The sequence below is a fragment of the Lissotriton vulgaris genome, unplaced genomic scaffold (genome assembly GCF_964263255.1).
Source record: "Lissotriton vulgaris unplaced genomic scaffold, aLisVul1.2 SCAFFOLD_1496, whole genome shotgun sequence".
NCBI lineage: Eukaryota > Metazoa > Chordata > Amphibia > Caudata > Salamandridae > Lissotriton > Lissotriton vulgaris.
Window position 1 is genome coordinate 9916 of NW_028255620.1, and position 25604 is coordinate 35519.

At 49.6% G+C, this 25604-nt stretch overlaps 1 protein-coding gene across 1 annotated transcript; it reads left to right on the forward strand.

The window, feature by feature from the left end:
* Nucleotides 1–5879: 5879 nt before the first annotated feature.
* LOC147659056 (uncharacterized) lies at nt 5880–8866 on the forward strand. The gene is made up of 2 exons (XM_086952003.1): nt 5880–6366; nt 7118–8866. Exons 1-2 carry the CDS (start codon nt 6057–6059, stop codon nt 8800–8802), a joined length of 1995 nt encoding a protein of 664 aa, XP_086808129.1. The 5' UTR covers nt 5880–6056; the 3' UTR covers nt 8803–8866.
* The last annotated feature ends 16738 nt before the right edge of the window (nt 8867–25604 follow it).

The window sequence follows — 25604 nt, forward strand, 5'->3', positions numbered from 1 at the left end:
ACCGTCATCCAGGAGCAGGGGGACCCCCTTGTGGATGGCCAGGTTGTGTAGCATACAGCATGCCACAACGATCTTGCACACCTTCCCAGGCGAGTATGCAAGTGCGCCTCCAGTCCTGTCAAGGCACCGGAACCTTGCCTTCAGCAGCCCAAAAGTACGTTCAATTACCCGTCGTGTCCTGCCATGGGCCTCATTGTAGCGGATCTCTGCAGGTGTCTGGGGATTACGGAGTGGGCTCAACAGCCATGGCCTACTGGGATAAGCCGAGTCCCCTGTGGAAAAAAAAATACACATTGCAATGTTGTATGGCCACAGTAAAGGCAGTGACACACAGCACGCGATAGCAGTTGTGTAACTCACCCACAATCCAGGCACGTTCGGGATGCAGATTCTCCATCACCCGTGGCACCATGCTGTTCCTCATGATGAAAGAGTCATGTGCGGAACCGGGATACTTAGCACACACATGTGAAATTGTCATGTCTGCAAGGCACACCACCTGCACATTCATGGAGTGGTAGTGTTTCCGGTTTCGAAAAATGTGCTCCGTCGCCTGCGGTGCCACCAGAGCCACATGGGTGCAATCTATCGCACCGACTACATGTGGGATGTGCCCAAGTGGATAGAAGTCCCCCTTAACGGCAGCCAATTCATGTCCCCGGGGGAAATGGATGTAGCGATTCCGATAGATCATCATGGCCTCGAGTACATCCCTCAGCACCATGCTGAACATGGGCTGCGACATTCCCCCAGCGTTAGCCACGGTCTCCTGGAAGGAACCAGTTGCAAAGAAGTGTAGTGCTGCCATTACCTTGTGGGCGGGTGTGAATGCCGTAGGATAGTGACGGCGAGGCTGCAGGTGGGGCTCCAATAGATCACACAAGATCTTCAATGTCGGTCTGTCCAACCGGAATTTCCTGATGATTGCCTCATTCTCCATGTCCTCAAGCACAATCACCTGACGTCGGAGATCTGGCCTCCTCCCAGTTCAGGATTAAAAACAATAGGTCAATGACAAGCATCATGAGATGGCCATAGCACAAAACATCATTGATGTAATGGGTAAAAAACAATGGCCAGAAAGCTGCATGGCACATCTGGTTACATGGCTGCCCAATAGCTACACACAGAGGGCAGGCCTCTCCAGTGACAATACCCAAGTGACAATAATGTGGATACAATGATTAAACGAGTGACATGCGCAGACATGGAGCTACAAGAGCCACAAATCTAATGTGACTTAACATGTCTGTCATACCCATCTGCCGTACCTGCCAGACCTCAATGCATCATGTACATTGTGGAAGCATTCATCAACACAATGATCACAATAGCAGGGACACTTCTGGTTGTGTGCATGATCAGTTCTGAATGCACAAGTAGGGTGACCAACTGGCATTGGTCCAAATTCAGGACGGTGAGTGTAAAAATTCAGGACAAAGGGTCAAAATTCAGGACACAAATTCAGGATAGGAGGTCAAAATTCAGGACTAAACTTCAGGACAATAGGTACGTTTTACAGACACATCAGAGGTCGCGCAATAGTATATAAGTAAGCCCAGCCATTTCCAAACATATTCAACCATTAGCAAACCTACCCATCATGTATCCTTCCATCTATCATTTCACTCATCCATCCCCTCATCCATCCTTTCACTCATCCTCCATTATCCATCCATCCACCCTTTCACCCTATCCATCTGTACACTTATCCATCCACTCTTCATCCCATCCATCCATTCACTCACCTATTCAGCCATTTACCCTTTCACCAATCCAGCCATCCTTTCACTTACTAATCCTTCCACCCATCCACTCTTTTAGTCATCCATCCATCCTCCCTTTCTCTCTCCATCGACCCTTTCACTTAGCCTTCCATCCATCCATCCAACTACCCATCCATCCATCCATCTACTCATCCACTCATGAATCCATCCATTGCCCCTATCACTCATTCATCTATCATTTCACTCCTTCACACATCTATTCATCCTTTTGTCCATCTACCCTCCCTTTCACTCACTCATCCATCCTTACACCCACCCTTTCACTCATATGTCCATTCATTCACCCTTGCACTTATCAATACATCAATACATCCATCATTTCACTCATCCACCTACCCCCCATCATCCACCCACCCACTCATCCATCCATCCTTTCACCCACCCCCTCATCATCCATCCATCCACCCTTCCCCTCATCATCCATCCGTTCACCCACCCCCTCATCATCCATCCATCCATCCATCCTTCCCCTCATCATCCATCCTTTCCCGTCATCCATCCATCCTTCCCCTCATCCATCCTTCCTTTCACCCATCCTTCCCCTCACCCATCCATCCATCCCATCCATTTATCCTGCCCCTCATCCATCCTTCCCCTCCATCCATCATCCTTCCCCTCATCCATCTTTCCCCTCATCAATCATCCAGCTACCCTTCCACCCATACATCCAGCTATTTACATTTTCTCTCCATCCTTCCCCTCACTCATCAATCCATCTATCCTCTCTCATTATCCATTTAGTCAATCTTTCATTCATCCATTCACCCTTTCACTAATTCATCCAGCCATTCACACATCCCTTCACTTACTTACTCGCCCACCTTTCCATATTAATTTTGAGCTGAGCCCTTTTGAGAAGAGGCCCATCAAGAACTTCACCCTCGCTGCAGGGGCCGTTCCAGGACTGGTACAGAAGCCACCCAGGGCAGAGACAGGATCCACCACAGGGGGGGACAAGAGCCATCACAGGAGGGGGTGGACTGGAGCCACAACATGGGGGACAGGAGCAGGAGTCATCACAGGAGAGGGAACGTGATCCACCAGGGTGGGCACAGGGGTGGCCATGCAGTATGCTAGTATCATCTTGGGCTTCTCGCCCCCTCCTGCACAAGCTCCAAAATGCCATCCCCCACTGTGATATACAGTACTCACAGGAGATACTCTAAGAGAACTGATTGTCCTCCATACTTTGTTAATCAGTGTGGGTGCGATTGTGCCATTTCTTTATTGTATTACGTTATGCATGTTTGAAGAACCGAGGTTTGCTTACAAATTAGTGGCAGTAAGTAAGCTCGGTGAAGAGAAGCAGGTGCTGCCTCGGTGTAATCAGGGGTGTAATCTGGCCGAGTCTCGGATGTTTGGGGCCCTGGGTAGAAATGGAATGTGCGAGCCCCCCTCAAAATAGCAGATACAAGACGCATTCAGGGCTGTTTGCATGTGAATGGATGCCCCCTGCTCCTGAACCTGCGCCCCTCCCTCTGTCACCTTCAAGCACCTCTTAACAGCTCATCAAGGGCTGGAGGTGTGAGGGTTGCCATCCCGCTGTGCCTCTACAGTGCTGCTGGGGGTCTGAGCTTTCATGCAGCATCGGAGTCAAGAAGGGAGGTGGGGGAAAGCTGTGCCCGGTTAAAATTACGGACAAATGGCGTCCGATAAAGAATCCTTCACGGACAACGGACAGACAGCCAAAATTACGGACTGTCCGTGAAATTTACGGACGGTTGGTCACCCTATGCACAAGTCAGGTACGATACAATGCAGTGCCACCAGCCTGGTCAAGGTCTGCACTGACCAACAACACATTAAACCTCACTGCATCTATGTAGAGCACCTGACGTCTGTCAATTATCAGCACCCATCAAAAGCCTTACTAAAATGGCACAAACACATGCTAAAGTGGCTCAGACTGAACGTGCGTCCTCCTGTGGATGCAATGGCTCTGTGGCATCGTGTGTACAATGATGTGCCCTACACCATGTAGCTGCATGGCACTTATACATTGTCCATGATTGACATACAGAGCAATGTGCACGAAAATGCCAGAACCTAGCGCCAGTCCCTGGCGGTGTGACCCCAGCACCACCATCTACCCAGCCAAGGTAGCCATTGGCACATGGACTGGTGTCCATGCCGCTGGCTAGGCTCCGCCGCATCAGTCGCGGTACCTACCGCCGGTCCCCGGCGGAGCGTCACCGCCATGGTGCATTGCATACAGCCAATGGCATGGGTGTTCAATGTGGCATGATGCAGATTTGAATAATGCGGAAGCGGCGCGCCGCCGCCGCGGAGCCGGTCATTGGATGCTTTTGAATGATGCACCATCGCGGTAGCGCACCCCGGACACCCGCGGTGCGTCACCGCCATGGTGCATTGCATACAGCCAATGGCATGGGTGTTCAATGTGGCATGATGCAGATTTGAATAATGCGGAAGCGGCGCGCCGCCGCCGCGGAGCCGGTCATTGGATGCTTTTGAATGATGCACCATCGCGGTAGCGCACCCCGGACACCCGCGGTGCGTCACCGCCATGGTGCATTGCATACAGCCAATGGCATGGGTGTTCAATGTGGCATGATGCAGATTTGAATAATGCGGAAGCGGCGCGCCGCCGCCGCGGAGCCGGTCATTGGATGCTTTTGAATGATGCACCATCGCGGTAGCGCACCCCGGACACCCGCGGTGCGTCACCGCCATGGTGCATTGCATACAGCCAATGGCATGGGTGTTCAATGTGGCATGATGCAGATTTGAATAATGCGGAAGCGGCGCGCCGCCGCCGCGGAGCCGGTCATTGGATGCTTTTGAATGATGCACCATCGCGGTAGCGCACCCCGGACACCCGCGGTGCGTCACCGCCATGGTGCATTGCATACAGCCAATGGCATGGGTGTTCAATGTGGCATGATGCAGATTTGAATAATGCGGAAGCGGCGCGCCGCCGCCGCGGAGCCGGTCATTGGATGCTTATGAATAAGGCTGACCCAGACAACCAATTGTAGCACCTTATCAGCTTCCTAACGACCCCATGGGCCTATAAATCTGTGGGAGTGAGCCACACATTCCCACTGCTCACAGAGCCTGCTGCCTGGGACCCTCTCCTGCTGCTGCCTGAGACCCTCTCCTGCTGCTGCCTGGGACCCTCTCCTGCTGCTGCCTGGGACCCTCTCCTGCTGCTGCCTGAGACCCTCTCCTGCTGCTGCCTGGGACCCTCTCCTGCTGCTGCCTGAGACCCTCTCCTGCTGCTACCTGGGACCCTCTCCTGCTGCTGCCTGGGACCCTCTCCTGCTGCTGCCTGGGACCCTCTCCTGCTGCTGCCTGGGACCCTCTCCTGCTGCTGCCTGGGACCCTCTCCTGCTGCTGCCTGGGACCCTCTCCTGCTGCTGCCTGGGACCCTCTCCTGCTGCTGCCTGGGACCCTCTCCTGCTGCTGCCTGGGACCCTCTCCTGCTGCTCACAGAGCCTGCTCCCTGGGACACCTCACAACTCACTTCCGCCACAGGTCTGCCATATCCACAGGGATGTCAAGAACAGATAAGATCCGTGCCAGTCCATTCACGAGTGAGGAGCTGGATGTCCTTGTGAACGAGGTGCTGGCACAGTACCCACGGCTGTTTGGTGGCCCCAATGTCGTGGTAAGTCACCATGTAGGGAGCTGTAGGGCAGGGTGGTGTCAGACGTGTATTCATGATGCAGCTGTATGTTATTTTGGATGTGTGGTGCTGACAAACACTGACAGACAAGATGTTTGCAGGTGGTGGGAGTGTGTGTTTTGCATTATGACTCTGTCCTAGGCCAATACTTGTATGTGTGAGTGGGATGTGCTACTTTTTGGGGCAGACATGACCAACGGTTGTTTGCCTTGTAGCTGGTTGGACAGTGTCCGCTTGTGATGTAATTTCAGGGTGCCCCTGTAGTCATAGTCAGTGTGCCCCACAGAGTAGGTTCAGTGGCTGCCCTTCCAAAGTTTGTCCATCAGCCAACTTACATGCTACAGTTGCTGCACACTGATTAGTGGATATGCCACATCAATGCCCTGTACAATTTATGATTCATACAGTGCTGTCGATGCATTTGTGTTGAATCATCATTCTTCAGTGTGATAATCATGGAGACTACGAAGCTCAATGTGTGCATGCATTCACTAATGTTTATGCCATGCAGAGTGGCCTTGTGAGGGTACCCCCAGTTCTGGAGGGAGGGGGGTCACTGTGCGTCCTGATTCAGTGTCTGGCTGCTGTACTGATAGATGCTGACATATGACAATGTGTAAATGTTCATTAGTCCTTCTTTACTCTCATACCTGCAGCTCAAAGTACACCAACGTAAGGCTGTCTGGAGGGCCATAGCAGCAAAGGTGCGAGCCCTGGGGGTATCAAACAGACGACACACACACTGTCACAAGAGGTGGGACGACATCAGCCGGCTGGCTAAGCAAGTGGCAGAGATGAAGTTGGGGATGGTACCACGCACAGGGCGTGTGGCACGCCGCACCATGACTCCGCTGATGGCACGCATACTGGCAGTGACCTATCCAGACCTGGATGCACGTCTGAAGGGGCTTCAGCAGCAAGACAGCGATGGTGAGTATCCGGGGAGGGAGAGTTTGTCTGGGAGTGGATGCATGTGTAGAGTGCCTGTGTCTGCGGTGACACATGTGATGTGCGTGTGCTGCCATGCTGTGATATGTGATGTGAGTGGCAACTGTGATGTGTGTCTGTATGAGGCATTGGCCCACCATGGCCTTACTCTGCAGCTCCTGGCTGCAGTTTTCAGTCCTTGACATATATTTTGTTGTCCACATGGTCACTCTTCTTTGTGATGGTGGGTGTAGTCCCTATTATGCTGTACAGCTGTGTCCACTTAATGAGTGTTACACCATGTCAGTGTACTTTGCATGCACCTGCATGGTAGTGGCCCACACATCTGACAACAATGTGAACCCACATTGGCACATGGTGATTGTAATGGCCTATTTGACAATGTGGCATGTGTAGACAAAACAGGTGTGTGTATTCCCCTCTGGATCCCTTTAGGCTCTGGAAGTGGTGATGTTAGTTGTGGCTACATCATGTCCGTGGGGCAGGTCCATGTGGGCTAGGGGAACACCATCCATGGGCAGGGTGTAGTGCTGTGTGTCATCGACATTGGTCCACTCCTGCCTGTTTGTCCGCATGACAGGCTCAGTTGTGGTGTAACTGGTGTGTAGCAGCACAATGATTTGAGGGTGTGGTGGTTACCATGTAGCTCTAGGCCTCTCATGTGCTGCATTGCTCTGATATCGTGTGACCAGACTATGACACTTATACAACCATGTTTCTGTCACTAATGCAGATTCGGAAGACACCACGGCGGAACATGATCCTGAAAGTGGTGGGGAGACCAGCACGACAGCGGCAGCAGGGCAGGGTGAGACGGAGCAAAGTGACACTGACCACACCAGCGCTACTGAGGGTGACAGGAGTATGCATGAGGAATCTGTGGCTGAGACACAGAGTACCACTTCATCTGATGGCAGGGGGGATGAGTCCCTGTTAGCAGCCACAGGGGATGGGGACTCTGCTGCTGCATCTGACTACCAACGGCCACTGCCCACCCTCCCATCCACTTCCTCTGGGGCTGGCCGTATCCGTGTCACTAAGAGGGGACGTGTGACATTCACACATGGCACCGCAGCACCTGCACCTGTCCCCCCTGCTGCCCTCAGTGCAGAGTGCGTAGAGCTCCTGCGGCAACTTTGCGTGGGCCAGACCGCCCTGCTGAATGCCTTCAGTGCCCACGATTACAAAATAGGGCAGGTTCTGGCATTCATGGAGGGCATACACTCTGACGTGGGTGGCCTACATCGTACACTCCTGTCATTGTCAGGTACAGTGACGTCAGCCCTCCAACATGCCCCCTTTGCAGCTCAGGTGCCTGTGACGTCCACCCAGTCAGTGGCCACATCAGATGACAGTGAGCACTTGGGACATACATCAAGTAAACGTTACAACACTAGGAGCACAGCTCAGACCCAAAGCAAACAATCCCGTCCACAGACTCCATCCCCAAAGAAGGGCAGGGACCCCCCAATATGCACAGACCAGGTGGAGTCACAGAAGAGCAAGGCCAGAACAACATTGTGTCAGACATCAGGCTCACATGCTGCTGAGCCATCACCAGATATTGACTCTGCTATGCCCACAGAGGATGTGTGGGATGTCATGACTACACCTGGGGTGAACACAGGGACACACCCACCTACCACATCAACCCCAGAACAAAGTACATCGAGGCAGGTGGAGGGAAGCCCTGCTGTGACCAGCCCAGTCATTGTGGCAAAGAAGGGCAGTGTAGTGGCCATCCCTGGCAAGAAGGGACAGGAGGGCAGTGTAGTGGCCATCCCTGGCAAGAAGGGACAGGAGGGCAGTGTAGTGGCCATCCCTGGCAAGAAGGGACAGGAGGGCAGTGTAGTGGCCATCCCTGGCAAGAAGGGACAGGAGGGCAGTGTAGTGGCCATCCCTGGCAAGAAGGGACAGGAGGGCAGTGTAGTGGCCATCCCTGGCAAGAAGGGACAGGAGGGCAGTGTAGTGGCCATCCCTGGGGTAAGTGGGAAGGTGGTCACTGTGGGGGGTACACCTTCCAGAGAGGCTAAAGTGGTCCGGAGGCGTAGCCAGCACAAGCGTACTGCAGGATCAAGCACTTCTCCAGAGGGAGTGGCAGTGTCTGCCCCTGAAGTGGAACAGTTGGGGGGTGTGCAGGTGGTGTCAACGCCACTTCCCATCAACCCCATGACAGGGAAGCAAATTCATATTCCAAAGAAGTGGAAGGGCACCCCTCCAACCTCTCCCACCCACACTGTGTCAAGGGCGTGCATGACTCCACCTCCACGTGCCACGGTGCCACCTGGTCCGCACAGCCCTCCACCTTGCAGGCCCTCTGTTATAGCCACACCACATGTCCCTCTGTCACACCAGTCAAGTCGACCTGCAGTCCCTGACACACAGCCAGGTTCCACTCCACATGACAGCCAGGAGTGAGTTGTCAACACCCTCAGACGCCTGTGCCACACATAGGTGTGCTACAGTACACCATTGTTAGCGATGTGGGTGTGTTCCTGGGCCTGTTGCTCTGATGTGCTGTACCCTGCCAAGGACACTGGGCCTGTTGCTCTGATGTGCTCTCCCCTGCCAAGGACTCTGGGCCTGTTGCTCTGATGTGCTCTCCCCTGCCAAGGACTCTGGGCCTGTTGCTCTGATGTGCTGTACCCTGCCCTGCCAAGGACACTGGGCCTGTTGCTCTGATGTGCTGTACCCTGCCAAGGACTCTGGGCCTGTTGCTCTGATGTGCTCTCCCCTGCCAAGGACTCTGGGCCTGTTGCTCTGATGTGCTCTCCCCTGCCAAGGACTCTGGGCCTGTTGCTCTGATGTGCTGTACCCTGCCCTGCCAAGGACACTGGGCCTGTTGCTCTGATGTGCTCTCCCCTGCCAAGGACTCTGGGCCTGTTGCTCTGATGTGCTCTCCCCTGCCAAGGACTCTGGGCCTGTTGCTCTGATGTGCTGTACCCTGCCAAGGACTCTGGGCCTGTTGCTCTGATGTGCTCTCCCCTGCCAAGGACTCTGGGCCTGTTGCTCTGATGTGCTGTACCCTGCCAAGGACACTGGGCCTGTTGCTCTGATGTGCTCTCCCCTGCCAAGGACTCTGGGCCTGTTGCTCTGATGTGCTCTCCCCTGCCAAGGACTCTGGGCCTGTTGCTCTGATGTGCTGTACCCTGCCCTGCCAAGGACACTGGGCCTGTTGCTCTGATGTGCTCTCCCCTGCCAAGGACTCTGGGCCTGTTGCTCTGATGTGCTGTACCCTGCCAAGGACTCTGGGCCTGTTGCTCTGATGTGCTGTACCCTGCCCTGCCAAGGACACTGGGCCTGTTGCTCTGATGTGCTCTCCCCTGCCAAGGACTCTGGGCCTGTTGCTCTGATGTGCTCTCCCCTGCCAAGGACTCTGGGCCTGTTGCTCTGATGTGCTGTACCCTGCCAAGGACTCTGGGCCTGTTGCTCTGATGTGCTCTCCCCTGCCAAGGACTCTGGGCCTGTTGCTCTGATGTGCTGTACCCTGCCCTGCCAAGGACACTGGGCCTGTTGCTCTGATGTGCTCTCCCCTGCCAAGGACTCTGGGCCTGTTGCTCTGATGTGCTCTCCCCTGCCAAGGACTCTGGGCCTGTTGCTCTGATGTGCTGTACCCTGCCCTGCCAAGGACACTGGGCCTGTTGCTCTGATGTGCTGTACCCTGCCAAGGACTCTGGGCCTGTTGCTCTGATGTGCTCTCCCCTGCCAAGGACTCTGGGCCTGTTGCTCTGATGTGCTCTCCCCTGCCAAGGACTCTGGGCCTGTTGCTCTGATGTGCTGTACCCTGCCCTGCCAAGGACACTGGGCCTGTTGCTCTGATGTGCTGTACCCTGCCAAGGACTCTGGGCCTGTTGCTCTGATGTGCTCTCCCCTGCCAAGGACTCTGGGCCTGTTGCTCTGATGTGCTCTCCCCTGCCAAGGACTCTGGGCCTGTTGCTCTGATGTGCTGTACCCTGCCAAGGACTCTGGGCCTGTTGCTCTGATGTGCTGTACCCTGCCAAGGACTCTGGGCCTGTTGCTCTGATGTGCTGTACCCTGCCCTGCCAAGGACTCTGGGCCTGTTGCTCTGATGTGCTCTCCCCTGCCAAGGACTCTGGGCCTGTTGCTCTGATGTGCTGTACCCTGCCAAGGACACTGGGCCTGTTGCTCTGATGTGCTCTCCCCTGCCAAGGACTCTGGGCCTGTTGCTCTGATGTGCTCTCCCCTGCCAAGGACTCTGGGCCTGTTGCTCTGATGTGCTCTCGCCTGCCAAGGACTCTGGGCCTGTTGCTCTGATGTGCTGTACCCTGCCAAGGACTCTGGGCCTGTTGCTCTGATGTGCTCTCCCCTGCCAAGGACTCTGGGCCTGTTGCTCTGATGTGCTGTACCCTGCCCTGCCAAGGACTTTGCACTTCCCGATTGTGATTCACCAGTGCATAGTCTATGGCATTTGCACATGATTTTGAGAGTTGCTGTTGTCTACTTATGTTGTGTAGCTACATCTGTGCAATATGTGAATAAATACAGTACATTATGGTGTGTTTTCTCTGTCTCCTTACTGATTAAAGTCATTTTCTTGTTTGATTGAGTTCCATGGTCTATTTTGTACATCACCATTGCAAGGTTGTATGTGGCCATATGATTTTTAGACAGGGGGACAGGTTCTTCAGTCCATTGTGGCCCTGCTGATGTTGTACTCTGTGATGGTTATTTGGCAGGCCATGCAGTTTTCGTGTGGGTGAATTGCTATTGCTGCATACACTGTTCACAGGTCACCTTGGGGGACACTGGCAGCACAGGGTGTGCAGCTGTGCTGTGGTGTAGTAGATGTTTATGATGTGATGAGGTGTGTGTTTCCCATTCTGTGTGCCCTGGCGTGTATGTGTATGGTCGTCTTGTGTTGGCCCTTGGTCCTGGTGGCATGGCTTACATGGCATGTGTGTGGCAGAGGTGTGCAGTGTGAAGGGTGTTAGTTTGTAGTGTATGTATGTGTGCCCCTGTATGGTGTGAGACACACATGTGTCAGGCAGGAGTTGTATGCCTGTTGTATGTTTTGTCTTGCCCTGTGTGGATGTTTGTATTCAATTGTGTGGGCTGTGGGGAGTGCACTGGTGTTGTGTGTCCGTTGTCAGGCAATCCTGCTGTGCCTTTGTCCCTGGTTGTGTGTCGCAGTGTGTGTGTATTGTGCTTGTTGTTACAGTGCTTGTTGATGTGCAAGGGGGTGCACGGGATTGGCACCTGGCCTGTGACTACTTCGGGTGGTGTGCAGTGTTGGTCGGGGTGGTGTGTCGCTGTGATGTTTGGAATGTGTCCATGCCTTGCTGTTGCCCTGCCTTCTGCATTGTGCGCATGTGTTGACCGCGGCGGTGACGTGTCCGTGACCGTGACGTTGCTGCAGGTTGGCCGACGTTGTGTGTTCCGGATCCCGTGGGGTGCCTTGTTCTGAGGTGGGTGATGTGTGGGTGCCCATGTGGATGTGTTGTGCCCCCCAGCAGGATGCCAGTGTTGTGCTTGGGACCTGTGTCGGCATGTGTGTTGTGTGGTGTATATGTGTAGTGACGTACCTGCGGCGGCGTCCGCGGCGGCCCATCTGGCGATAGTGTTGCAGCAGGTACATGACCGGATGCATGTGGAGGGCTGGGTCCATGGGGTTCATGTCGGATCTCGGCGTGCGTGCTCCGCTGTAGACTTTCCGCCTGCTAGAGCTGTGCGGTGTCTCCGGCGCGGTGCGTCAGCTTGTTTGGCCCATCCTAATATGTCGAGCGGGGCGGACGTCATCGACCGCGGCGGAGGGTCTCGATTGGCTGCAGCCGCCGCGGTGGCGGGCGCACCTTGATGGCGGAGCGAGGCGCTCCGCGGCGGACGGGAAATGACCTGTGTTTACATATCCTAATGTGGCGGACGTGATTTCCACTGCTAGCGGGCGGAAAAAGCTGTTTTTCCGCCCCGCCATCGTTTCGGTAGTGCCACCGCCCGCTATCCTAATGGACCCCTTAGTATTATTATTAGGATGGAGTTAGGAAGTTTCTGGATTTCGTGCACGTTGTTTTACTTTCAGGATGCACATGGAATATGGAAACCTTTCAAGATTGTTTTTGTAACAATATGGATTTCGTGGACTTTGGATTACTATCAGGATGCACATGACTTTGAAAACTTTTCAAGATGGACTTCGAAAAAACATGGATTTCGTGGAGTTTGGATTTCTTTCAGGTTGCATATGGACTTTGGAAGCCTTTCAAAATGGTCTTGGAAAGAACAAGGATTTCGTGGACTTTTACTTTTTATCAGGATGGAGTTGGAAAGATTTTGGATTTCGTGGACTTTGGATTACTTTCAGGATGCACATGGACTTTGGAATCTTTTCCAGATGGACTCGGAAAAAACATGGATTTTGTGGAGTTTGGATTACTTTCAGGATGAATATGAACTTTGGAAACTTTTCCAAATGGACTTGGGAAGAACATGGATTTTGTGGTCTTTGAATTATTTTTAGAATGGATTTTGAAAGATCTTGGATTTCGTGGACTTTGGATTACTTTTAGGATGCACTTTAAAAGTAAAAGGATTTCCTGGACATTGGATTGAAGAATACAAATTTCGAAAAAAGGAAGATGGATTTGCGTGAAAAAATAATATTTTTGAAGACATTGATTAACACATGGGTTTCGTTTTTGACTTTGAAACAAAAAGAAAAATGAGAGGACTCAAAAAGAAGTATTTTCTGGTGTTTCTTGTATTCGATTCAAGAAGATATTTTTTTGAAAGAAAATAAATGCATTTTTTGAATAATAAACAATGGATTTTAAAATAAGGAAATTAAAAAAAGGTGATCTAATTGGAAAAAATAAAAAAAGGATTTTTTTTAACATCCTTGGATTGCTTGGGTTATTGGATTTTGCAAAAAAATTGATTTATTTTGGGGAAACAAGATGAAGAAAAAGAAAGAAGACAACTACAGGTAAGCTGACCCGAAGTTAATTTATTAAAAATAATTTAGAAAAATGCGAATGCCAATTGAATTGAAACGTTTATATAATTTAGGTAAAAGCAGGAAAGTAAGGTGTAAATTATATTTAGAAATGTAGAATGTTAGCAACATTATCAAGGTAGTCTAAAGCCACACACAACGAAAACTGTTGTAGAATAGCCAATAGTCTCTCAGACATTTCCTTTGATTTTTTGGAAATGCGTGGGTTTAGGCTACCGGTTAATGTTTGAGAGATTCTCATTTCTTGAAAACTTTGCTTCTTCTTCAAAGTTTCTAAAAATGAATAGAAGTTAGGGTGTGGTTTGCCAATTGTATGGTTGAAGGAGTTATGCCATCCCTCTATGGCATTGTTTGGTTTGCCTTCTCCTTCTAAACAGCTCGTGTAGCAGTTCCACCACTCCACATGAAAACGCAGCTTCCTCCTGCGACCCGATCTGCTTAGATGCCCAATACATGTGTCCTTAAAATAATTTTGTAAGGGTGCCAATTTATTTTCATTTTCGTTAAAAAATTATGATTCTGTGATTGCAGTGTAGTACTCGTCTATACTTTCAGGAGGAACAAAGCAAAGAGCTGTAAGTTTTTTTAATTCGAACTGTAGTTTGCTATCAGTTGAGTAATCTGCAACCAGGGATGTTTTTTGTAGTTTACGCCAGAATGCCTGGGAAAAATGAAAAAAACATCCCTGAATGTGGGTATCCGTGTACGTTTTAGTGATCACATTGATCATAGCCAATTCAAAATCAACAATTATCTTCTTAGGACTTTTATTAGATGTTTTGCTTTTAATCACTGATAAAAGCTCAGTGTAGGTTGCAGATTGCTTATCAGGTAGCAAACTATATACTAAGGGAATTACATTGTGGTTAATCTTGCGTGAATAGTGTAAATTTGGGTGAAAGGATGGGTGTACTTTTAAACGTCCTATCCATCATCCAAATTTCACTGTTCTCTAACTTAACAAGGTTGCGGGGTGTACTGAAGATAAGAATACGTTTATGAGGGTTTTGGTTGTCATGCAGGAGGAAAGTTTCATTAGAAAAAGAAATAGTGAGTTCATCAGGAATTTGAATGTCAGAAAAGGTATGAGGAGTTGTAGTATGTGTATTACTTTCCTGCTTTTATCTTTGAATGATTCTTCGCAAATTGGGAATAATAGGCATACTACTAGCAACATGACGTGCTGTGCAATCTCTCTTAAAATAGATCCAGTAGTGTCATTGGAGGTGCATGCAATTTCTTTCATTTCATTTATTGTTTCCCTTACTTCAATCTCCATTGCAGAGGCAGAGTGGTTATGATCTGTTTTTTTAATAATGGTTTCACCAAGAGTAACCGCTCTGCCACTGCAATGGGATGAGTATTATTGCACACACCTCCAATGTCTACCTGGTTCACTTATCCTTTCTTTACAATATATATATATCCAGCATGTTTTAACAAGCGGTTTCCCTTTTTAGATTTTATGTAGGATGCAGTTTCTTGAGTTGAAATTATCTGTTAAAAAAATAGAAAAAAAAATTTATTATGTGAATTTTTACATGTTAATTTTAAACTACACTATCACACACTTTCCCTACTGCTGAACCTTTCTGGAGGTAGAATAGTAAATTACAAAACACTACACTATCCCTCTCTTTCCCTACTGCTGCATCTTCCTGAAGTTAGATTAGTATTTTACACCCCTACACTATTCCTCACTTTCCCTGCTGCTGCACCTTCTTGGAGTTAGAATACTAAATTATACCCCTACATTATCCCTCACTTTCACTACTGCTACACTTTTCTGGAGTTAGAATAGTAAATTTCACTGCTCACTTTCTTTCCCTTTCCCTACTGCTACATCTTCCTGGAGTTAGAATAGTAAATTACACCCCTACACTATCCACCACTTACCCTACTGCTAAACCTCCCTGGAGTTAGAATAGTAAATGGTACCCCTACACTATTCCACACTTACCCTACTGCTGCACCTCCCTGGAGTTTGAATAGTAAATGGTACCTCTACACTATTTCATTTCATTTCATTTTGGACATTTATAAAGCGCTTGGAAGTACGCCCACCGGCGTGTCCCCGCGCTGTGATAAGTGAGAAGCTGAGGTTCCACCCACCCTCCCCGCCGACTACCTGCTAAACAGAATGGTCTTGAGTTTTTTTCTGAAAATCAATTCTGATGGCTCCAAACGCAGGCTTGAAGGAAGAGCATTCCAGTGTTTGGCCGCCAGATGCCTAAAAGATCTACCCCCCATGCGGGCTTTCCTTACTCTTGGTATCGTTAAGAGCCCTGTGCAGGAGGATCGAAGGCTACGTGTGGGTTCATACACGGTCACCAAGTTCCTGAGCAACGCAGGAGCCTTGCCATTCACAATACGATGGCATGTGGAGAGAGTTTTAAATTCAACCCGACTGGCAACTGGAAGCCAGTGAAGTGCGTGGAGCGCGGGTTTGGAGGGGGATCTCCTGGGGAGCCTCAACACCAAACGGGCAGCCGCATTTTGCAGCACCTGAAGTCGCCCGATGGCCCTGCTGGAGGCACCCAGATATAATAGGTTGCCATAATCGAGGCGGGAAGTCACCAGGGCATGCACCAATGTTCTGCGGGCCGCAAGGGGGAGAAGATCTAACACCTTTTTTAAGGTCCTCAGGACGCCGACGCATACCCCAGCCACACGGCCCACATGTGTATCAAAGGTCAGGCCAGAGTCCAGCCAGACCCCTAAGTTCCTTGCCTCCTGGCAAGGAGCTGGCGCCTCGCCCAAGCAAGAAGGCCACCATGCCGACGACCAGGCATCTGGAGTCCCACCCACAATCAGTACCTCGGTCTTGCTACCGTTTAACTTTAAACAGTTGGCGGACATCCAGGCTGCAAGATCTTTCATGCAGTTCCTGAAGTTGTCCGCCGCAAGATCCGGGGTACGTGAGAGGGAGATGGCCAGCTGCGTGTCGTCGGCATAGGACACAACACGCAGCCCGTATTTCTCCACTATTCCCGCCAAAGGGGCAACATAGAGATTAAACAAGGTGGGGCTCAGGGAGGAGCCCTGAGGCACTCCCTGGCCCAACCCGATCTCTCTAGAGTAGCAATCGCCCAGATGGACCTGAAAGCGTCTGTCAGATAGAAAAGATCCAAGCCAACCCAGCGCTGCACCTGAGATACCCCCTTCCTCCAGACACTGTAGCAGAATGGAGTGTGCTACAGTGTCAAATGCAGCGCTGAGGTCTAGCAGGATTAAAGCCATGGTTTGGCCTTCATCTGCACCCTGACGCAAGGCTTCCACCGCCATTAGAAGAGCTGACTCCGTCGAATGACGGGGGCGGAAGCCAAACTGAGAGTCGTGGAGCAAACAGGCATCATCCACGTACTTCATCAGCTGGAGATTAACAACCTTTTCCGCAATTTTAGCCATATAAGGCAGGAGAGAGATGGGACGTAGATTCTCAAATTTATCAAAGCTAATATTGGCTTTTTTTTGCAGCGGGAGAACAATCGCTTGTTTCCATGCAGCAGGGACAGTCTGCGTCTCGTAAGAGGTGTTGAGCAGAAGGCGGATGTGTGGTTCGAGAACATCCAGACTTCCCAACAGCCGTCTGGGAGTAGTGGGGTCCCTAGGTGAGCCAGATCATATTGATCCGCAAATGCGGATAAGCTCCTCCGTCGGGGGGGTAGTGAAGCTAGACAGCCGTTGTTTCCCCAGTCCCTTGGTAGTTGTCCCAAACCTCGGGATTGCAGCCATCTGGTGTGGGAAGGAGGTGTAGATTGTTGCTACCTTATTGGCAAAATATTCTGCTATTCGGTCGCAACCCTCCACCGTGCAGAGTTCTTCCGGCACTGCTACAGATTTCCCTACCGATAGTGTTTTATAGATTAGGAACAGTTCTTTAGTGGAATTTTCAGCTTCCAAGATCCTGGTGCCAAAGTATGTCGTCTTGGCCTTCCTAATCAATCTATGGTAGGTTCGCCGAATAGCGTTGTATTCGGTTTTCGCAAGCACCGTAAGGGTCTTTCTCCATAGTCGCTCTGCACGTTTACACACCACTTTGGCTGCCCGTACCTCCTCATCATACCATGGTGCCGTACCCTGCAACCGACCACCCCTTCTTGATATGCCCAATGGGGCCACTTGATCCAAGGACTGCGTAATGAGCAGGTCCAAGTTGGTGTTTAAGGCTTCCACTCCCACTCCCCCTAAACGACCTTTATCCATAAGGGCCTGATTAAATTTAATTTGGGAGAAGTTAGACCAGCGTCGACTCTGGTGCCTGGAGGCCGATGGTATCACCGGTCGAGCTCCCTGAATCTGGATCTGAAAGGGTACCAGGTGGTGATCTGTCCAGGGAATGGGAATAGGGTCGGAGACAACAACCTGTTCCCAGTTCGCAAAAACCGGATCCAGGGTATGGCCTAGTTGATGAGTGGGCTGAAGAACTTTCTGCACAAAGTGTAGAGCTTCCATGCTTTGTTGAAATTCCCTAGCTGCTCTGTCAGTGGGATCATCAAGATGGAGATTGAGATCCCCCAGTACCAAATAGTTCTCCACTCGCAGTGCTGCCTCAGTAATAACTTCGAGAAGGCTCTCACTGAAACGAGCAGCAGTGCCCGGTGGCCTGTAGATCAGAAGGCCCTTCAGAGTGCAACTCCCGTTGACAGAGATAGAAAATTCCCCAACCTCACCATCCACGATCTTCGCCTGTTCTAAGTGGCAGTGAAGGCCGTGTCTGGCCACAATAGCTATCCCGCCGCCTCTCCCAATTTCCCGGTCTAACCTCACCAGGGCGTAGCCCTCTGGGATAGCGTCAAGGACCTCGGGCGTGGAGTATTGGTCTAACCACGTTTCCGTGATAAAAACCAAGTCCCAATGTTTATTAGTAAGGAGATCATGCAAATCCAAACAATGTTTTCGCAATGATCGGACATTTAGCAGACCACACACCAAGGCCTGAGGGCCCCTAGATGTCTTATTGCCCTGATTGAAGATAAAATTGCAATGGTCACAGCCTAGAGTATTTTCCGCCTTCATTTTATGCAGGCATGTCTCGGATTGAAGGCCCCGAAGGGCCAGCAGATCCTCACGGCTCCAGGTTGCAAGCCTCGGTAAGAGACCAGGGGGGATGGCCCTAGCCCGCGCCCGGCCGCGGACGGGCGCAGACGGGCTTAACTTAGGCGCAACTTCGGCGCGCCATCGTCGCGCCCGCTGCGCTCGTCCGCTGCGCTGCCTAGGGCACATCCGCCTTTTATCCCCCTCTGCGTCCAACAGCTAGAGCGCTGCAGATGGAAAGCAGGAAGTAGCTGGCTCGGACCCTCCACGCCCTCTGCTCAAACGCCGCTAGCCACCGGCGTCAGAACGAGGCGGGAGGGAGGGACGAGTCCAGCACTCTGTGATTGGTTGAAGTAACAGCCTGCTTGCTTCCCTGATGCCTCAGCAAACAGAATGCCAAACACAGCCAGTCCTCCAGTGAACACTGCAAAATGAAATGAGCAGCGCGAGTGCAGCGACCCACTCTCTTTCACACCAGTGCCCAGTGAATTTAAAAGCTTTTTAAAATTAGCGCTAGAGAAGTTGCAGCATAAGCAGCATATAAGTTTTAATCACTCATACGCCGGTAGCGCAGTTAAAAGCGGTGAGGGACACTGCCACTGCCCACTTACCACGCGGAACTGCGAGATCTGGTGCCTTTTATCCCCCCCTGCGTCCAACAGCTAGAGCGCTGCAGATGGAAAGCAGGAAGTAGCTGGCTCGGACCCTCCACGCCCTCTGCTCAAACGGCGCTAGCCACCGGCGTCAGAACGAGGCGGGAGGGAGGGACGAGTCCAGCACTCTGTGATTGGTTGAAGTAACAGCCTGCTTGCTTCCCTGATGCCTCAGCAAACAGAATGCCAAACACAGCCAGTCCTCCAGTGAACACTGCAAAATGAAATGAGCAGCGCGAGTGCAGCGACCCACTCTCTTTCACACCAGTGCCCAGTGAATTTAAAAGCTTTTTAAAATTAGCGCTAGAGAAGTTGCAGCATAAGCAGCATATAAGTTTTAATCACTCATACGCCGGTAGCGCAGTTAAAAGCGGTGAGGGACACTGCCACTGCCCACTTACCACCCACACTTTCCCTACTGCTACACCTTGTTGGAGTTAGAATAGAAAATTGCACCCCTATACTATTCCACACTTTCCCTACTGCTACACCTTCCTGGAGTTAGAATAGTAAATTACACCCCTACAGTTTCCCTCACTTTCCCTACTGCTGCACCTTCCTGGAGTTACAATACTAAAATATTGCTCTATGTTTAGTTTCATATTGTTGCATTTTGATCTGTTTTACCTTTTTAGTTTGGGGTATTGCCTTTTTATGGAAATGTTTTCTTTGTATTGGCTATGCTTTGCTTTTCTTTCGAAGGTAGTTGCGTATCTGTAAAGATTGAAAAGAAAGAATATGTTATAGAATGTTTTTATTCTTTAAAAATGTTTACATGACTCTATTCCTCTGCACTATATATCCCTTTCACTGCAGATTCAACTCACAGGAGTTAGAATAGTATATTACACCCCTACACTATCCCTCACTTTCCCTTCTGCTGCACCTTCCTGGAGTTAGAATAGTAAATTGCACCCCTACACTATCCCTCACTTTCACTACTGCTGCACCTTCATGGAGTTAGAATAGTAAATTACACCCCTACACTATTCCTCACTTTCCCTACTGCTGTGCCTTCTTTGAGTTAAAATAGTAAATTACGCCCCTACACTATCCCTCACTTTCCCTACTGCAGCACCTTCCTGGAGTTAGAATAGTAAATGGTACCCCTACACTATCCTATACTTTCCCTACTGCTACACCTTGTTGGAGTTAGAATAGAAAATTACACCCCTACACCATCCCACACTTTCCTTACTGCTACACCTTCCTGGAGTCAGAATAGTAAATTACACCCCTACAGTATCCTTCACTTTCCCTACTGCTATACCTTCCTGGAGTTAGAATAGGAAATTACACCCCTTCACTATCCCTCACGTTCCCTACTGCTGCACCTTCCTGGAGTTACAATACTAAAATATTGATCTATGTTTAGTTTCATATTGTTGCATTTTGATCTGTTTTACCTTTTTAGTTTGGGGTATTGCCTTTTTCTGGAAACTGTTTTCTTTTTATTGGCTTTCCTTTGATTTTCTTTGGAAGGTAGTTAGTAAGTAAGTAAGTAAATTTTTATTGTATATAGTTAATTAAAACCTTTACAATATTGTTCATATAAAAGAAGCAACTTGTACTTTAAAATTAAAGTATACAAACTAGAGATACATTAAAATAGAGAAAGTTTCTAAAATGTCTGTGTACATAATGATTTTGCAGTTGTACTTGCACTTCGCACAGTCGGATTCGGACCTTTGCCGTCCTTTACCTCAGTATTCATGATTAGCTGAAGTGCCTTTTGGCAAAATCTAGCGGCCCTACAAGCTGTCTGCAGTTTGTAGCTGTTCAGGGCCAGCATGACGGCCGGGCGGCATGATCTAATTTGAGTAAGTCGAAAAACATGAAGTTGGTAATAACGTCTCAAATTTGTTAAAGATGGGCAAATACACAATATATGCATCAAGGATTCTTCCATTTCCCCACATAGTCTACAAGAGGGTGTCGGCCATGATTGCTTCCATGCAGGTGTTTGAATTTTTAATATGGTGTTTCCCAGCCGTAATTTTAAAAGTATTTTTTGAGTAGCTGGGGATATATGGTTGACTAAATATGGTTGTGGCTCCGGCTTCCCATATGTGGCCAACACAGTCCATCCATGTTTTTTGTTTGCTGTGGCAGCTTTATCTGCTGTCCATGATATTTGCATTGCTGCTGCATTAGTCTCTTTTTTGAATGCCACAAATGATTGATTTGTGTTCCATGCATTTTCCATATTTACGCTCGAGACGGCGTTCTCCCATACCATTTTCCATGAGTTTTTTGTCTTTTTCTGGTTGTTTATCTCAGTTCAACAATGGCCCATAAGGGTGTCCTCTTCAGCAGCTCTTAATTTCCAGCATGTTTTTAATATGGCTGCTTGTCTGATTTGGTGCTGGTTTAGTAGACCGAATTCCAAGCGGATCTGGGATTGAGATACGAACCTCGGAATATGAAAGATGTATTTGAACAACTCTGATTGTTGTGTGTTCAAAAAGTTAGCATCTTTTCCCTTGTACAACTCCGATCCATACGTGAGAGATGGGAGAAATTTTGCAGATATTATCTTCAACAAATGCGAATTGGATGGACAGCTCATTTTTCTTTTTAACAAATTTAGGGCGAAGCATAGTTTGATAGCCTGTGCCTTTCTGTAAGACTGATGATCTTTCAGCAACCACCTAGCATCTACTACAATTCCCAAGTATTTGTACGTGGAGGTCTGCTCTAATGTGTTGCCTGCAATTTGCCATTTAAAGGATTTCCTCCCTGGCCGAGCGGCATAACAGACAATTTTGTTTTTTTTATAATTAATTTGGAGCCCTTGTGCACAGATGTAATCGTTGAGCTTTGTGATGGACCGTTGAAGGCCCAACGGGGTCTGACTGCAGAGTACGATGTCATCTGCGTACTGTATGCTCCTGATTTTGTGATTGGCTAGCTTTGGTGGATCACTTTCTGTTTCCGCAATGCACTTGTCCAGGTTCGCTGTGAAAATATTAAAGCGCGTTGGTGCCAATACACAGCCCTGTTTGATGCCAACATGGGGGAAGATTTTACCTGTCGTTTTATCACCGTTGGCTAGTTTTATTCTAACCCAGATATTCGAGTATAGGTTTATAATGGCTAACAGCAGCTTTGTTGTTATTCCCCAGTTGCAAAAAACACAGTTGATGGACAGAATGTAGAACAATGTCATACATTCACCCCAGTACAAGGATCTGAGCCTAAATCCATCGTTTTTTCGCACTCCACACCACCCTGGGTTAGACACTGGCTATATGCAAATCCTTGTACTGGGGTGAATGTATGACATTGTTCTACATTCTGTCCATCAACTGTGTTTTTTGCAATTTTCTCCCCGAGTGTGCTGGGTATACTTAGACGTGAGTCCCAGGCTCTCCACACCACTGGAGTCAAGCTATCCAGACTGAATGAAGGTTGATAGCCAGAAACCGGTCCTTGGATGCTTGATTCCGGTCTGGGAAAGACATGGCTTGGTAGTTCGGACTGGACTGTTCCCATGGGGCACAGGGTCAGAGCTGATTTGCAGATAGCCAGTGTCTAACCCAGGGTGGTGTGGAGAGCAAAAAAACAATGGATTTAGGCCCAGATCCTTGTACAGGGGTGAATGTTTGATATTTTTCTACATTCTGTCCATCAACTGTGTTTTTTGCAATTTTCACCCAGAGTATGCTGGGTATACTCAGACGTGAGTCCCAGGCTCTCCACACCACTGGAGTCAAGCTATCCAGGCTGAATGAAGGCTGATAGCCAGAAACCGGTCCTTGGATGCTTGATTCCGGTCTGGGAAAGACATGTCTTGGTAGTTCGGACTGGACTGTTCCCATGGGGCACAGGGTCAGAGCTGATTTGCATATAGCCAGTGTCTAGCCCAGGGTGGTGTGGAGTGCAAAAAAACGATGGATTTAGGCCCAGATCCTTGTACTGGGGTGAATGTATGACATTGTTCTACATTCTGTCCATCAACTGTGTTTTTTGCAATTTTCTCCCCGAGTGTGCTGGGTATACTTAGACGTGAGTCCCAGGCTCTCCACACCACTGGAGTCAAGCTATCCAGACTGAATGAAGGTTGATAGCCAGAAAACGGTCCTTGGATGCTTGATTCCGGTCTGGGAAAGACATGGCTTGGTAGTTCGGACTGGACTGTTCCCATGGGGCACAGGGTCAGAGCTGATTTGCATATAGCCAGTGTCTAACCCTTGGTGGTGTGGAGTGCAAAAAAACGATGGATTTAGGCCCAGATCCTTGTACTGGGGTGAATGTATGACATTGTTCTACATTCTGTCCGTCAACTGTGTTTTTTTGCAATTTTCACCCCGAGTGTGCTGGGTATACTCAGACGTCAGTCCCAGGCTCTCCACACCACTGGAGTCAAGCTATCCAGGCTGAATAAAGGCTGATAGCCAAAAACCAGTCCTTGGATGATTGATTCCGGTCTGGGAAAGACATGTCTTGGTAGTTCGGACTGGACTGTTCCCATGGGGCACAGGGTCAGAGCTGATTTGCATATAGCCAGTGTCTAACCCAGGGTGGTGTAGAGTGCAAAAAAACAATGGATTTAGGCCCAGATCCTTGTACTGGGGTGAATGTATGACATTGTTCACCATTCTGTCCATCAACTGTGTTTTTTGCAATTTTCACCCGAGTGTGCTAGGTATACTCAGACGTGAGTCCCAGGCTCTCCAGACCACTGGAGTCAAGCTATCCAGGCTGAATGAAGGCTGATAGCCAGAACCCGGTCCTTGGATACTTGATTCCGGTCTGGGAAAGACATGGCTTGGTAGTTCAGACTAGACTGTTCCCTTGGGGCACAGGGTCAGAGCTGATTTGCATATAGCCAGTGTCTAACCCAGGGTGGTGTGGAGTGCAAAAAACACGATGGATTTAGGCCCAGATCCTTGTACTGGGGTGAATGTATGACATTGTTCTACATTCTGTCCATCAACTGTGTTTTTTGCAATTTTCACCCCGAGTGTGCTGGGTATACTCAGACGTGAGTCTCAGGCTCTCCACACCACTGGAATCAAGCTATCCAGGCTGAATGAAGGCTGATAGCCAGAAACCGGTCCTTGGATGTTTGATTCCGGTCTGGGAAAGACATGGCTTGGTAGTTCGGACTGGACTGTTCCCATGGGGCACAGGGTCAGAGCTGATTTGCATATAACCAGTGTCTAACCCAGGGTGGTGTGGAGTGCAAAAAAACGATGGATTTAGGCCCAGATCCTTGTACTGGGGTGAATGTATGACACTGTTCTACATTCTGTCCATCAACTGTGTTTTTTGCAATTTTCACCCCGAGGGTGGTGGGTATACTCAGACGTGAGTCCCAGGCTCTCCACACCACTGGAGTCAAGCTATCCAGCCTGAATGAAGGCTGATAGCCAGAAACCGGTCCTTGGATGCTTGATTCCGGTCTGGGAAAGACATGGCTTGGTAGTTCAGACTGGACTGTTCCCATGGGGCACAGGGTCAGAGCTGATTTGCATATAGCCAGTGTCTAACCCAGGGTGGTGTGGAGTGCAAAAAAACGATGGATTTAGGCCCAGATCCTTGTACTGGGGTGAATGTATGACATTGTTCTACATTCTGTCCATCAACTGTGTTTTTTGCAATTTTCACCTCGAGTGTGCTGGGTATACTCAGACGTGAGTCCCAGGCTCTCCACACCACTGGAGTCAAGCTATCCAGGCTGAATGAAGGCTGATAGCCAGAAACCGGTCCTTGGATGCTTGATTCCGGTCTGGGAAAGACATGGCTTGGTAGTTCGGACTGGACTGTTGCCATGGGGGACAGGGTCAGAGCTGATTTGCATATAGCCAGTGTCTAACCCAGGGTGGTGTGGAGTGCAAAAAAAACGATGGATTTAGGCCCAGATCCTTGTACTGGGGTGAATGTATGACATTGTTCTACATTCTGTCCATCAACTGTGTTTTTTGCAATTTTCACCCTGAATGTGCTGGGTATACTAAGACGTGAGTCCCAGGCTCTCCACACCACTGGAGTCAAGCTATCCAGGCTGAATGAAGGCTGATAGCCAGAAACTGGTTCTTGGATGCTTGATTCCGGTCTGGGAAAGACAGGGCTTGGTAGTTCGGACTGGCCTGTTCCCATGGGGCACAGGGTCAGAGCTGATTTGCATATAGCCACTGTCTAACCCAGGGTGGTGCGGAGTGCAAAAAAAACAATGTATTTAGGCCCAGATCCTTGTACTGGGGTGAATGTATGACATTGTTCTACATTCTGTCCATCAACTGTGTTTTTTGCAATTTTCACCCCGAGTGTGCTGGGTATACTCAGACGTGAGTCCCAGGCTCTCCACACCACTGGAGTCAAGCTATCCAGGCTGTATGAAGGCTGATAGCCAGAAACCGGTCCTTGGATGCTTGATTCTGGTCTGGGAAAGACATGGCTTGGTAGTTCGGACTGGACTGTTCCCATGGGGCACAGGGTCAGTGCTGATTTGCATATAGCCAGTGTCTAACCCAGGGTGGTGTGGAGTGCAAAAAAACGATGGATTTAGGCCCAGATCCTTGTATTGGGGTGAATGTATAACATTGTTCTACATT

Excerpts from the sequence above, each read along its gene's own strand:
- LOC147659056 (XM_086952003.1), top strand. The coding sequence starts at position 6,057 with ATGTTCATTAGTCCTTCTTTACTCTCATACCTGCAGCTCAAAGTACAC. Across the intron at positions 6,367-7,117 it reads TCAGCAGCAAGACAGCGATG|ATTCGGAAGACACCACGGCG; the intron begins GTGAGTATCCGG and ends TCACTAATGCAG.